This window comes from Rhagoletis zephyria, unplaced genomic scaffold, assembly GCF_001687245.7.
Source record: "Rhagoletis zephyria isolate East Lansing unplaced genomic scaffold, Rhagoletis_zephyria_1.1 Rzeph_scaffold_03414, whole genome shotgun sequence".
In the NCBI taxonomy this organism is placed as follows: domain Eukaryota; kingdom Metazoa; phylum Arthropoda; class Insecta; order Diptera; family Tephritidae; genus Rhagoletis; species Rhagoletis zephyria.
Genome location: NW_016160497.1, coordinates 21,506 through 37,423, shown reverse-complemented (window position 1 = coordinate 37,423; position 15,918 = coordinate 21,506). Strand labels below are relative to the sequence as shown.

At 33.5% G+C, this 15,918-nt stretch overlaps 1 protein-coding gene across 1 annotated transcript in view; it reads left to right on the top strand.

The window, feature by feature from the left end:
• Positions 1–13,929, top strand: part of LOC108368943 (uncharacterized) — a gene marked incomplete at its 3' end in the record, with an annotated part of 18,339 nt that extends 4,410 nt beyond the window's left edge. The window contains exon 3 of the mRNA XM_017623912.1: positions 13,623–13,929. Within this exon, the coding sequence (XP_017479401.1) occupies positions 13,623–13,929 (307 nt within the window). The remainder of the gene's footprint in view (positions 1–13,622) is intronic.
• Positions 13,930–15,918: the final 1,989 nt, after the last annotated feature.

Below are 15,918 nucleotides of genomic sequence, written 5' to 3'. Positions count from 1 at the left end.
CTACATTGCATTTGAGTATGGAGAGGCAACTATCTGGAAGTATTTTACATAAAAAATTTACTAAGTATTGCCCGGTTTGTAGTTGCAGTTAAAGAAAACACATGAAAAGGCACGATTTTTTTTAAATTCGAAAAAATGTAAATATTTCAAAAACGGTGACACTTTTACCTGAAAATTTTTTGTTTATCACGGAGCTCACCCCCCCACCTACCTTCCCCTAAAGTTTGGCACGTTACTTCTGGGACACCCTGTATATACACGAGAATTGGAAGTTTTTATCCAGACGTCCAATCGACATGTTTGAGATATCGTTGGAAAGATGTGACGAAAATTATACGCATTTTTTAACTGGCTTTGAAACGTACGGAACATTTTTTTTTTATTTATTCGGAACGTTGAGAAATTCTCTTTACTGCTAGAAACACAAAAAAAAACAGAAGTTTTGCAACGATTCGTATGAATAAAAAAGATTTTCCCTACGTTTCAAAGGCAGTTAAAAAATGCGTATAATTTTCGTCACGAAATTGTTATCAAAAATTTTGTATTTGTAGTTCAGCTTTCGTCACTCGAAAATTTTACCTCAAAGAGGTGTTCTATTTGATAACTATAATCACAAAACGGTTATTTGTAACAGCCTGAAGAAATCGAGCTAGATATATATGGGCAAATCTAAAATACTTTCAAAACAAAAAGTTTATATTTTTATATATGATTCTACTCGTCATCTCTTAATAAATCCATAAAAATAAGTGTAATTCATTTTCATGAAGTGCTTCAAAAGTTAGACGAGGAATAAACATTTGATCGCTGAAATAGAAAACAAAAAAATAAGCTGGGTTCAAATTACGCTGTGCAAGTTGTAAATTTTGAGCAAGGATTTTGAAAGTTGAACTCACTTAATTGGGACGTTCTGAATTCAGAGGCATCCCCCGTTTTCCCAGATTGAGTTCATTAATTAATTAAATTTTACCTATTTTATAAATAACTCCCTCAGTTTTGAAATTAATTTACTAAAATTTTGCACATAACGCTGTTTTAACCGATCTCGATGACTTGAAGAGATAGTGAATGTAATATTAAAATACAGTCGTGTGCAAAATTTTAGTAAAATATCTTCAAAACTGAGGGAGTTTTTTTTTATAAAATAGTTAAAATTTAAGCAAAGTTTCTGGCAAAACTGGGTACGTCATTGAATTTAGAAGTAAGAGCAACTATCAAAAACTTTCTCTAAAAAAAGTTGATTTGATATAATGCTCGAAATATTCTGACTACAAGAAAGAGCACCGTTAAAAGTAGTAAATCAGAGTTTTTACAGACTTCCAGTGAAATTTTTTTTTTAAGCATTTTACAGGTATATGAATAAGGCCTAGTAGTTATAAAAAGATTTAGATCGGTTTGACCTATTTTCCAATTGTGCCTGCAATTAAGAGGTTTTTGGAATAAAAATTACGCTTATGATCGCAGAATGTTTCATCTTTAAAAGTTGGTTTATTATGTAAGCACACCTCTGGCTAAGGTATCAAACTATTCGTAATTGTTTGTAGAATGCTATACATACTTAAAAAGTTCTTAAAATGAAATGCTTCAAAAATTATTCGCGATAAACCGAAAATTTTGAAACTTGTGAAAAGTAGTTACAAACTTTAAGTTACTTGCCATTTAGTTAGTTTTTAAAGCACAGTTTTGTTACCTACTTCATATGAAGTGTAAGTTAGGACATAATTAATTTTTTACCTCTTAAAAATGACATACAAATTCACTTGTTTTTAATATTTTTTTTAATTAAAACATCTATAACTCAAAAGTTATGCAACAAATTGATTCAAATTTTTTTTGAGGTTTCAAGTATACATACGTCTATGAATTATATCCAAAAGCAACCAGCTTGATTTAGTTTACAACCATGAAAATAAAGCTAGAGGTGTTCTTACACGATATGTATTCGCATCTGAAAATGTGACTTTTTCAATACATATGTATGTAATTGCGTATGTCTGTCAAATTCGCAGTCTTTATTTAACTAAATATTTAAAATAGGTTCTTTGAAAACGAAATAAACTAAGCTCAAATGATTCTATCTGTGTGTCAGATGAAAAAAGAAACATTTCTATTTCGTATGTACGTGCATCTGCTTTGTACAGAAACAAATCTAATTTGCCTTTACACGATATGTTGGCATCTCCATATGTAAAAAGTGGCATGTACACATGGAAATACATATCGTGTAAGAACACCTTAAATAACACTAAGGTTACCTGTTTTTTAGATTTTGCCATATATATATACATATACAGTGACTCAAACAAAAGACCACGTGTTGTTATTTTTTTAACATTCGTTATATTTTTCCAACTAAACTTTTTTTGTTATTTTTGTATAAAAATATCGCCTTAGCTTTAGCCAAAACCGTGTAAATCACAGTTTCAAATTTTTTATAAAAAAATCGAGGAAAATTCAACAAATTTCCATCAAAATTTCAATTTTTTGGGTATGCAATTTTATAGCCCAAACAATTTTAGTCTAATGAAGTGCAAGTTTTAAAAGGCTAAAAAATCGCGTTGATTTTTGAGAATTTTTGTTTGGAGGCTCCTTTTTTGGGTTTTTTACAATTTACAAAAACTTGCGTTGATATTTTGAAATTTTGTTGCTGACGGTCTCCCGCGTTTTATTTCATATGAAATTCATACTTATACGAAAAAAGTTCAAAAAATCGTCACCGAAAAAAATTCTCAAAAATCAACGCGATTTTTTAGCCGTTTGAAACTTGCACTAAAATTGTATGGGCTATAAAACTGCATATCCCAAAATTTTCTAAAAATTCTGAATAAAAAGTTGAAATTTTGACGAACATTTGTTAAATTTTCCTAAATTTTGTATAAAGTTTGAAATTGTGATTTACAAAGTTTTGGTTAAAGCTTAGACGATATTTTTATATAAAATTTAGCAAAAAAAAATTTAGCTCGAAAAACATTACGAACATTTGAAGAAAATCAATACGTGGTCATTTGTTTGAGTCACTGTATTTTTTATTGAATTCTGCATCGTTCCAAGCAGATTCGGATTCTACCTAAAATTCTATGAAAAAAGTCAATTAGACAAAGATCTTAAATGGGTTTTGAGCCTGCGGTTTTCTTCCCCATACACTGAGGGAAAAAAATATTAAAATCAAATAGGAACGTAATTGATCTTACTATAAACGTTCACGAAAGTACTGTATATTCAATTACGCGCATATTAAAATGACCGCGTTCGTTCTGAAAAAGCATCCGTGAAGTGAATAATCAAGGCAAAAACTAAAAAAAAAAGTATTTAACTTGCATGTTATGTTGCCTGCAGTGGAATTCGAACCCTGACCATCTATGGATATCAACAAATTGTGGCATGCATCTTTGCGCACTCAGCTACACTCAGGCATATAAATTTGCTTTCAAATGTTGAATATCCATCAACACCACAGCACGCGATTTGTACAGAGCAACATGTAATATGTATGAATGTGTGTGTTGTCACCGCTCTCAGAGCGGCTCTCTGCATGCTTGGGGGCGTATATACTCAGATGTGAACAGTCCAATACGTGCGTAATAAATTTTGTATGAAAATATTATTTTTAAATTTGAACATTTTTAAAAGATAATCAAATATAAAGTATTAATTTTTACTATGCATTATTTCCCTCAGTGTACATAACTTATTTGTTTATTTAAGCAAATGCGACAAAAAAAATCTTAAAAAATCAACGGTAAATTTTAGCCACTAGAAATTTGTACATTATTACACTAAAATGGAATGGGCTATAAACAGTATACTCTAAAAAATTCTAATAGTCCGGGAGCTAGCGACAGTAACAATGTGCCGATTTTATCGTCAAAGAAAACATATCGGGGACTTAAATTTACTGCTGTAGATTAACAAACAACAACACTTACATCGCCCCGTGGGACCTTTTGGTGTCAGGAAGGTTCACATTGTGTAATAAAAAAGTTAAAAATAACCTTACTTTATCGTCGTTGGCCTTTTGTGTGGTTATCAGTTAAGATTGGACGATGTCAAAAATTGACCATTTACACTTATTTAGCGGGACAATGTACCGCTTACAAGCGCGCAAAAATGTCAAAATTTTGGCGAAAATTGACCTATGACATCGCACTTTAAATTTATCATGGACATAGAGTAACGCATTATACATGTAAAAATAATGTGCTTACATCGCATTCGCGGGACAAACCTATTGTAAGTGATCGGCAAAGTCGCCGCCGCACATAGGCATATCGAGAAAATAGGACGAAAAAAATGTTGACTCAATATGTATTGGACAGATTTCAATGGATGTTGGTATTTAGGGTTTTCTTTATCACTGATTTCGAAATATATATTAAATTTTTGAAAATTCAAAATGGCGGATCAAATATTGGGAGCCACTTTTCAAAAAAAAATATTGATTGTTTTGAAACTTGGTATCCAGGGACATTCGTCGCCGGTCATTTCGAAACTGGTATTAAATTTTCAAAATTCAAAATTGGGGATACAATATGACCGACGATTTTTTTAAAATAATAATAGATTGTGATGAAACTTGATACCTAAGAACTCTCGGAGTCACTGATTACGAGTTTAAATTTTGATTCATAAATTCATATAATTATATGGGCAATTTTCAGAAACTTGGAATTTTTTAGTGAACATTTTTTTTTTAAGTCGCGAGCACAACTTTGAAATTTTTTGTATGTGTTCCTTCAGCTGCTAGGACACAAAATCCAACGTGGTGCAACCTTTTAAAGCAAGGCACCATACGTTTTTGAAGTTTTTTATGTTTTTTTTTATTGAAGTGGAAAGTGGGTGTAATTTTAGTCCGATTTCGGAAATTTTCAATATATATCTTTTTTATGTCAAGGTCAATAATTGCACTAAGTTTGGTACAAATTGATAGATCGGTTACCGAGATACATATACATTGAACCAAATTAAAACTGGGGCGCGACACTTTAGTAGTTTTCGCTGTTTTTCTTTAGATTATTTAAGGTTTATTATTNTTGTATGAAAATATTATTTTTAAATTTGAACATTTTTAAAAGATAATCAAATATAAAGTATTAATTTTTACTATGCATTATTTCCCTCAGTGTACATAACTTATTTGTTTATTTAAGCAAATGCGACAAAAAAAATCATAAAAAATCAACCGTAAATTTTAGCCACTAGAAATTTGTACATTATTACACTAAAATGGAATGGGCTATAAACAGTATACTCTAAAAANAACTCTGCAATTTGACCAAAATTTCTAACTTCTTGATCAGCGTCTTTAGAGAAAATTTTGGTGTCCAGTTTTGTAGCCTATCAAATTTTAGTAAAGTGCAGTGCAAATTTTAAGTATCTTGGACTTACCGTTTATTTGGCAAATTTTTTTTTTTGTTGAGGGTGCTCCGCATTTTTTCCATATAAAAAAATTTCGAACATAAAATTCCAAAAATCCACGGTAAGTCCTAGCATCTAAAGCCCAAGCTTTTTCATTTGATTGATGACATGGACAAAAAATGCCTTTGGGAAAATTATGTTTTCGTACGAATCGAAAATCATGAGATTTTCCTATAATTTTGTATACAAAAATTTCGAATTTTCGATTCGTACGAAAACAAGAATACGCCCCAATATATATTGTTTTTTTTTGTAATTTTTCTTACTTATTTTTAGCGAGGATCATAGTTCAATAGTATATTGTACAATGGAGCACACACGTATTTGGCTAAATTTTCCATTTGCAGACCTTTAAAGAAGTTTTTTTTTTTTTAACTATCTTTAAATGAGAGCACATAAGCCTGCTACGTCTAGATCCCTGCGATATTCCAGTAAAACAATTTTTTTTAATCAAAATTTCAAAAAATGGTAAATTTTAATGGAATAAATAAAAAATATATAATGTACTAGCGGTACCCCGGTGTGCTTCTCTACACCAAATATTGAAAAATGAATGAAAAATCCTGGAATTTTTCTATTTGAAATTTTTTTTTTTACTATATTGCAGTCATGTTTATACTTGACTTAATTTATCCGAAGAAAAAATAAACACAGCACATCATCGCAACAATTTTTCACTATGTTTTCGATTTTTCATGTATCTGCTGTTGTACCATATACGTGGTTCATGTAACAGACATAAACTGTTATATATCATGAACCGCTGGACCGAATTCGGGCACACTTCACATAACCCATCTGCATATACCGTTTAAATTTGGTAGAATTCCTGCACTTATTTTTTTATTTAAGATGGGAGGTGCCACGCCCCCTTTTCCAATACCGCTCATTTTTCTCCATGAGTATGGAATTATTTCATATGTCTCTATACCAATTTCCAGTAATCTACCACAAATATTTCAAATATACCAGAAGAAAATTTTTGTTAGTATGAGTGGTGCCACCCCCTTTTCCGAATTCGGGGAAACTTAAGACAAACCATCTTCATAATAACCCGACTACGCCGTATAAATTTGGTTTAAATCTTGCACTCATTTTTTATATGTAAGATAGGAGGTGCCACGCCCTCTTTTCCAATACCGCCCATTTTTCTCTATGAATATGAAATTATTTGATATACCTCTATACCAATTTCCAGTACTCTACCACAAATATTTCAAGAGATATACAATATAAAAATTTTAGTTAGTATGGGAGGTGCCACACCCCCTTTTACGAATTTGGGTAAACCTCACAAAAACCATCTGCATGATAGCTTGAATATGCTGTATAAATTTGGTTGAGTTCGGTGAAGCCGTTCTCAAGTTATAATCTCACACCAAAAACGTGTACTTATTTTTATACATAAGATACATATGCCACGCCCCCTTTTCCAAATTTGGGCAAACTCCACATAAAATATCAGCATGATGGCCCGAATATGCTATATAAATTTGGTTGAAGTCGGTGAAGCCGTTCTCAAGTTATAAGCTAACTCACTAATTTTTATATATAAAATAGAGGCGCCACGCCCCCTTTTCCGAATTCAAGCAAACGCCACATAAATCATCTGCATGATAGCCCGAATATGCTGCACAAATTTGGTTGAATTTGGTGAAGCCGTTCTCAAGTTATATGGTCACACCAAAAACGTTCACTTATTTTAATATTTTAGTTAGTGAGGGTGGTGCCACGCCCTCTTTTCAGAATTCGAGAAAACTTCACATAAACCATCTGCATGATAGATCGAATATGCCACATAAAGTTGGTTAAATTCGGTGAAGCCGTTTTCAAGTTATAGGCTCACACCAAAAACATGCACTTGTTTCCATACATAAGATACATATGCCACGCCCCCTTTTCCAAATTTGTGCAAACTCCACATAAAATATCTGCATGATGGCCCGAATATGCTATATAAATTTGGTTGAATTCGGTGTTATAAGCTCAAGTTATAAGCTAACTCACTAATTTTTATATATAAAATAGAGGCGCCACGCCCCCTTTTCCGAATTCAAGCAAACTTCACACAAACCATCTGCATGATAGCCCGAATATGCCGCACAAATTTGGTGGAATTTGGTGAAGCCGTTCGCTATATATATATGGTCACACCAAAAACGTTCACTTATTTTTATATTTTAGTTAGTATGGGTGGTGCCATGCCCCCTCCGAATTCTGGCAAACTTCGCATAAACCATCTGCATGATAGATCGAATATGCCACATAAATTTGGTTGAATTTGGTGAAGCCGTTCNGTCGGTGAAGCCGTTCTCAAGTTATAAGCTAACTCACTAATTTTTATATATAAAATAGAGGCGCCACGCCCCCTTTTCCGAATTCAAGCAAACGCCACATAAATCATCTGCATGATAGCCCGAATATGCTGCACAAATTTGGTTGAATTTGGTGAAGCCGTTCTCAAGTTATATGGTCACACCAAAAACGTTCACTTATTTTAATATTTTAGTTAGTGAGGGTGGTGCCACGCCCTCTTTTCAGAATTCGAGAAAACTTCACATAAACCATCTGCATGATAGATCGAATATGCCACATAAAGTTGGTTAAATTCGGTGAAGCCGTTTTCAAGTTATAGGCTCACACCAAAAACATGCACTTGTTTCCATACATAAGATACATATGCCACGCCCCCTTTTCCAAATTTGTGCAAACTCCACATAAAATATCTGCATGATGGCCCGAATATGCTATATAAATTTGGTTGAATTCGGTGTTATAAGCTCAAGTTATAAGCTAACTCACTAATTTTTATATATAAAATAGAGGCGCCACGCCCCCTTTTCCGAATTCAAGCAAACTTCACACAAACCATCTGCATGATAGCCCGAATATGCCGCACAAATTTGGTGGAATTTGGTGAAGCCGTTCGCTATATATATATGGTCACACCAAAAACGTTCACTTATTTTTATATTTTAGTTAGTATGGGTGGTGCCATGCCCCCTCCGAATTCTGGCAAACTTCGCATAAACCATCTGCATGATAGATCGAATATGCCACATAAATTTGGTTGAATTTGGTGAAGCCGTTCTTAAGTTATGAGGTCACACCAAAAACGTGCACTTATTTTTATATATAAGATGTAAAAAGATGTTTTTTTTATTATTTTAATAAATACTATGGGTTTTTAGTTTTCGTAAGAAGAAAATATACCTGCTCATTCTTTGCACTTTTTGAAGTAATGCGTTTCTTGCTAATGCATAAAATCATTTTTTCATTTTTTGTCAGTCCCATCAGATCTGCACGATTCGTTCTATTTTCAAAAATGAAGTGTCAGATTAAAAAACTTGGCCTGTAGACAATAGAGGTTTATTTTTTTTAAAGAGTTGCCACCTGTTAAAAAATTAATTCACAATTTTTTAAAAAGTTAGATGAATTATTAAGAGATGAGTATCAATAGAAATGTGTATGAAAAGGGTTTATTTCTTAACTACATATAGAAGTTTACCACTTGTTTAAAAAATTAAATTCCATTTGAATTAAACATGCACATATTACGAAGAGGGTTGCCACCTGTTTGTAAAGGTAAATTTAGCTAAACTAAAATAATAAATGTTTCAAACCAAAGGTCGATGTCCTAATCGTATTTGTTATTTTATTAAAAATGCATATATGTATCAATCAGTGATTTGTTCTGATTACATTCTTTTAAGTTTCTGGACTCTTAAATTAACTCAGGAATGTTTTTGCTCTTCACTTATTTCTTGCTAAATATGCCCAAATTTTCTTTTGTCTGAAACCCATATTGGTATATGTACATATTTCCGTTACCTTATTCCCCTAATTAAAATGAATTTGATTTTTTAAACATGTGGCAACCCTTCGTTGCCGTTCAGAAGTAAAGCAAAATCAAAACCATTTCAATGGATACCCATATTGTAATATCTAATTCATTTAACTTATTAAATAATTTTAATAAAAGTTTTAACAGGTGGCAATCCTTTCCAAAAAAAATAAAACTTTATTGCACATTTACAGACCAAGCCCTGTGATTTGACACCTCACTTTTGAATATATAACGAACTATATGTACATACCTCGTAAGTAAATTTCACAATAATCCAAATTGTCAACTTCAAACCGCATTCACAGTAAAAGTATGAAAGTTATCCAAAAACAAATTCAATTTTTGAATTTAACGTCCCCAATTCTACTAAGAAGCGAAGNTAGAGGCGCCACGCCCCCTTTTCCGAATTCAAGCAAACTTCACACAAACCATCTGCATGATAGCCCGAATATGCCGCACAAATTTGGTGGAATTTGGTGAAGCCGTTCGCTATATATATATGGTCACACCAAAAACGTTCACTTATTTTTATATTTTAGTTAGTATGGGTGGTGCCATGCCCCCTCCGAATTCTGGCAAACTTCGCATAAACCATCTGCATGATAGATCGAATATGCCACATAAATTTGGTTGAATTTGGTGAAGCCGTTCTTAAGTTATGAGGTCACACCAAAAACGTGCACTTATTTTTATATATAAGATGTAAAAAGATGTTTTTTTTATTATTTTAATAAATACTATGGGTTTTTAGTTTTCGTAAGAAGAAAATATACCTGCTCATTCTTTGCACTTTTTGAAGTAATGCGTTTCTTGCTAATGCATAAAATCATTTTTTCATTTTTTGTCAGTCCCATCAGATCTGCACGATTCGTTCTATTTTCAAAAATGAAGTGTCAGATTAAAAAACTTGGCCTGTAGACAATAGAGGTTTATTTTTTTTAAAGAGTTGCCACCTGTTAAAAAATTAATTCACAATTTTTTAAAAAGTTAGATGAATTATTAAGAGATGAGTATCAATAGAAATGTGTATGAAAAGGGTTTATTTCTTAACTACATATAGAAGTTTACCACTTGTTTAAAAAATTAAATTCCATTTGAATTAAACATGCACATATTACGAAGAGGGTTGCCACCTGTTTGTAAAGGTAAATTTAGCTAAACTAAAATAATAAATGTTTCAAACCAAAGGTCGATGTCCTAATCGTATTTGTTATTTTATTAAAAATGCATATATGTATCAATCAGTGATTTGTTCTGATTACATTCTTTTAAGTTTCTGGACTCTTAAATTAACTCAGGAATGTTTTTGCTCTTCACTTATTTCTTGCTAAATATGCCCAAATTTTCTTTTGTCTGAAACCCATATTGGTATATGTACATATTTCCGTTACCTTATTCCCCTAATTAAAATGAATTTGATTTTTTAAACATGTGGCAACCCTTCGTTGCCGTTCAGAAGTAAAGCAAAATCAAAACCATTTCAATGGATACCCATATTGTAATATCTAATTCATTTAACTTATTAAATAATTTTAATAAAAGTTTTAACAGGTGGCAATCCTTTCCAAAAAAAATAAAACTTTATTGCACATTTACAGACCAAGCCCTGTGATTTGACACCTCACTTTTGAATATATAACGAACTATATGTACATACCTCGTAAGTAAATTTCACAATAATCCAAATTGTCAACTTCAAACCGCATTCACAGTAAAAGTATGAAAGTTATCCAAAAACAAATTCAATTTTTGAATTTAACGTCCCCAATTCTACTAAGAAGCGAAGTTTCATTTAAATCCGTCCATAATTCTATTTTTGCCCACATTTTATATAGAAGGGAAGCACTGTGCGGCGGCGACTATGCCGATCACTTACAATAGGTTTGTCCCGCGGATGCGATGTAAGCACATTATTTTTACATGTATAATGCGTTACTCTATGTCCATGATAGATTTAAAGTGCGATATCATAGGTCGATTTTCGCCAAAATTTTTACATTTTTGCGCGCTTGTAAGCGGTACATTGTCCCGCTAAATAAGTGTCAGTGATCAATTTTTGACATCGTCCAATGTTAATTAATAACCACACAAAAGCCCAACGACGATAAAATAAGGTTATTTTTTAATTTTTTATTACATAATGATAATGCTCTAGGAATGTGTTGTCCCGCTAAATGGATGTAAGTGGTTGGTTTTCGTGATTTACGTGATTATATTGACAATCTTATCATAGTTCTATCGATGATAAAATAAGTCACTAAAAACTGTCGCTAGCTCCCGGACTATAACACATCTTAAAATAAAGTCTGAAATTTGTGGAATTTTCTTAGTTTTCTACAGGGTTTTAAACTTGGGTTTTTTATGGGTTTTGTTAGGCCCAGTTGCAGATAGGGCCGGCTGTACAAGCAACGACGGCCGTTGCATAAATGGAACGAGGCGCCCTTTGATAATAACGTTTATCACCTCGGTTTCTTTTTCTTATAGGATAATCAATGTATTGCAAAAATAGTCGACATTTAAGAATTTTTATTTTAATCAAAGTTTTCAAATATCAATTACAAAAAGTTTACTGTGCTTGCTTTGGCTTGAGCAAATTTTTCAAAGGTTTTGGACAAACTAATCTAAGTGGAAATCCACGCCTATGACAGTCAGGTGTTTGTGCCACATGAACAGTCAGCAGTCCCAACAATTTGTCTGCAGTCCCGTCTGCTCAGTGAGAGCAAAAAACTAGATAGACCATATGAGATTGAAGGCAACAGTCACTGGCAAAGTCAACAAAATCCTGAGGGAAATCCAAACACTGGGAAATACAAGGATGACATACTGCACTTTGCGCTCAGTGTGTGTTGCCTGTGGCGAGCTTCACGCTTCCGCTTCTTGCAAGGATATCAAAGCCAATGACGCTGTAAAAAACTGCAGTAATGGCAAAGGTAACCACACCACTAATTACACTGGATCGCAAACTTTAGTTTGGTTTTTGTTCTCCAGACGCCACTATCCAATTTTTATGAAGAATTTCTTGGTGATTCCACAAATCGAGTTAATTTTTTTCTATGGATAAGTTTTCGAGATATTAGCAATTTTCCGTTATTCAGCTTAAAACAGAAGGTGGTTCCCATTAATCGCGTATATCTTAGGAACGAATTTATTTATTTATTTATTTAGCAAACACACAACCATAAGTTATTTTACATTGTTTGAGCTTAAAAAATATCAATCATAATAATAATAATATAGGGTAAGTACATAGTTAATGTAAGAGGGGTTTGAGAGGGACTCAGTGGAATAGTAGGATGTAAGTTATGCAGGGTGATGAGATTGTGAAGGTATAAAAGAATAGTGGAGAAGCAAAATGGTAGAAAGAAGAATATGCGTACATATTAGCAATTAATTGGCCAAGTAATTTAGTAGTTCAGCCCTAAAGCGCGGTGTCCTCTTAATTATTTTAATTTTATGTGGCAGAGAGTTCCAAAGACGGACAGCAAGCACAAAGAACTGACGTTCAGTTACAAGACAGCTAAATTTCATACTAAGTAAGTTGCGGGCAGTGTTGCCAGGTCCTACCTGCCTGTTTCCTACCCAAAAATGTCATTTTCAAATGAATGTACAAAAAATTGTTATTATTAAACTTTTATTGTATATAAAGGTATATATCGAGCCCTAACCGCCAAAATAACGTAAGCGACATTTTTTTCAAAATTTTATTTTGGATGCAGAACTATTCCTAGAGAATCTAGATGCATTTCTGCATCAAAAGGAAAATTTTGAAAACAATGTCGCTTACATTATTTTGGCGGTTAGGGCTCGATATGTACGTAAGGTATATTAAAATGTCACTTCTGCAGAGCACATTTAAAATTCATTGTAAACTGGTTTGAGATCGTTAATATAAAAATTATTTTATACATACACTTGTGATCAGCTGATTAAGTGATCAACATTTTGATCGATTTTGGCTGTTTCTCTTTCGTTTATTTAATGTTTATTATTTTTCAATAAAAGCCAAGCTCATTAACAAACAAAATACAAATCCACGAGAATTGTGCAGTGCAAAATTATAAACAGTCTGCAAATTTTCAGCTGGATTTTCAACTTTTTATTCAGATTTTTTAGAATATTTTTGAGTATGCGGTTTGGTAGCCCATATCTTCAGATGCTTTCATTGTCCATGCCTCCGCGCCATACACCAGCACAGGCATGATGAGTGACTTATAGAGTGTGATCTTTGTACGTTTCATAAACTTTTTGTTCATATTTGTTAATTTTCAGTAAATGTATGACACATTTTTTCTTTCTAATTTCTTTTTTTCTGCTTTTTTTATATTTTACGGAAATTCCATAACTGAAACTCACTATTCAGGTTAACTGTTGCTGACATAGTCGATATATTGGAGAATGAAGAAGACATTATAAATGCTTCTGTTTACATTTGCCCTCCTGAAAATCACATGCTAAGTGATGGTGACAGTGACGAAGACGACGCCGAAGCAGGAAACTTTAATCATCTCTCTGGAAATCAGCTACGAGCTGAAGGGCAGTTGCAAATAGTTAGACAAGGTGGTGGTGGATTGAAGCATGCATTTTTTGGGCGTGAAAATCAGTCTGATTCGGACGACAGTGATGACAATGTTCCTTTATCTGAACTAAAAATTCGGAATCAAGCCCAAGTGAGAAAATCAAAGAAAAAACCTCTGCCAGATAGAGAAAGGGAGGACAAGGATCTTCCAACGTATGAAAGGCAAACTTGGACTGAACCTGACTTTCTCAACGACTCTCGGAGCCCTGTGGAGTGGTTTGAACTATTTTATGATGACGAGTTAGTAGACTTGATAGTACTTAACTCGAAAAAGTATGCCGTTTACGAGGGGAACGACCAGTTTGACGTAACGCGCGAAGAAATGCGTCTTGTAATTGCTATATTTTTGTTGAGTGGCTATTGTTCCTATGCAAGACAGCGAATGTTTTGGGACACAGGTGCTGATACATATCACCCTGGCGTTGCCAACTCTATGACAAGATTTCGGTTCGAGCAAATTTTGAAATATATGCACGTAAGCGACAATACATTATTAGATCAGGGAGATAAGTTTACAAAGGTTCGCCCATTGTGGGATAAACTTAACGCAAGTTGGATGAGATATTTTCCGCGCTTTACGAATGTAAGTATAGATGAATCCATGGTACCGTATTACGGCCACCATAGCACAAAACAACATATCCATGGAAAACCAATCCGATTTGGTTATAAGATTTGGTGCATGGCAACTCGCCTAGGGTATTTGATTCAAGCTGAACCTTATCAAGGAGCCTCCACCGGTAATACTAATCCCGAGCTAGGAGTTGGTGGGTCCGTTGTTACGAATTTGCTGTCTAAACTACCAAATGGGTTCAAAGTCCACGTCTACATCGATAATTTTTTCACGTCACTTCGTTTGCTAACAGCACTGAAGGAATCTGGACACCAGGGAACTGGCACTATTCGAGCAAATCGCGTCGAAAAAGCACCTTTGGAGTCACTTCAAAGCATAAAATCCAAACCAAGGGGTAGCTATCATCAGATTACTGATAAGAAATCAGGTATTACGCTAATTCGCTATAATGACAACAACGTAGTTACTTTGGCCTCCTCTGCCGAAGGAGTACTACCTCTGGGATCGGCTCAACGATGGTCAAGCAGTCAAAAGAAAAAGATAGCTATTCCACAACCATTATGTATCCAGCAGTACAATAGATATATGGGCGGTACTGACCGACTAGATCAGAATGTGGGATGTTATCGAATCAGTATCAATCGTAAAAAGTGGTACTGGCAGTTGATGATGTGGCCTTTGAACGTATCCGTGAACAATGCGTTTCAACTTTATAAACTGTCTCCAGATGGTCAAGAAAATCGTTCATTAGACTATCTTGCATTTATCAGAGTAATAACTACTACATATCTTGGTAAATATATTCATTATTCATGTTTCTATTTGCCATAATTACTTCTTTGCTTAGGAAAATACTCCCTTCCACGTACAATGGGTCGCCCCTTGAAGCCTCGTTGCAAAAGACGTAGAGTTCCAGACGGAGTTCGCCTTGATGGTCAAGGCCACATAATAATTTCAAATGCAACTCAAATAAGATGTGCAATGTGCCATAAAAACACAACTAAAAAGTGTCGAAAATGTGATGTTGGATGTCACACAAACTGTTTTGAGGCTTTCCATTCATAATTTTATTTATATTTATTTTAATTCAATCAATTAAAAAGTGGAATCTGAATTAAATTTATAATTTTCTTTAATAAAACTGAAATCTCATCTTATATTAACTGAACTACATAGTATATTTTTAGTGCTCCCTGGTGTGGCCAGCGCCCCATTTTTGGGGCGGCTATTTTCTCAAAAACTACGAGAGATATGAATAAAAGGCCTTAAGCGCTTGGTTACTGGTGTCTCATAGCTAACCGCAATTGCTTTCTTTCCTTCAAAATTTTTCTAGAAAAAAGTTGGGATTATATGGGTTAATATTTACCGTATTCGATTTTAATGTTACATGTAATACCATTTCCTACTCGTATCGTGATTTTATGCATATAGACTATGAGCAAGTCGGAGTAGCTGTTGAAGCCATACCCTGGAAATCAGTCTATAGTTTGGTATCTATTATAACGA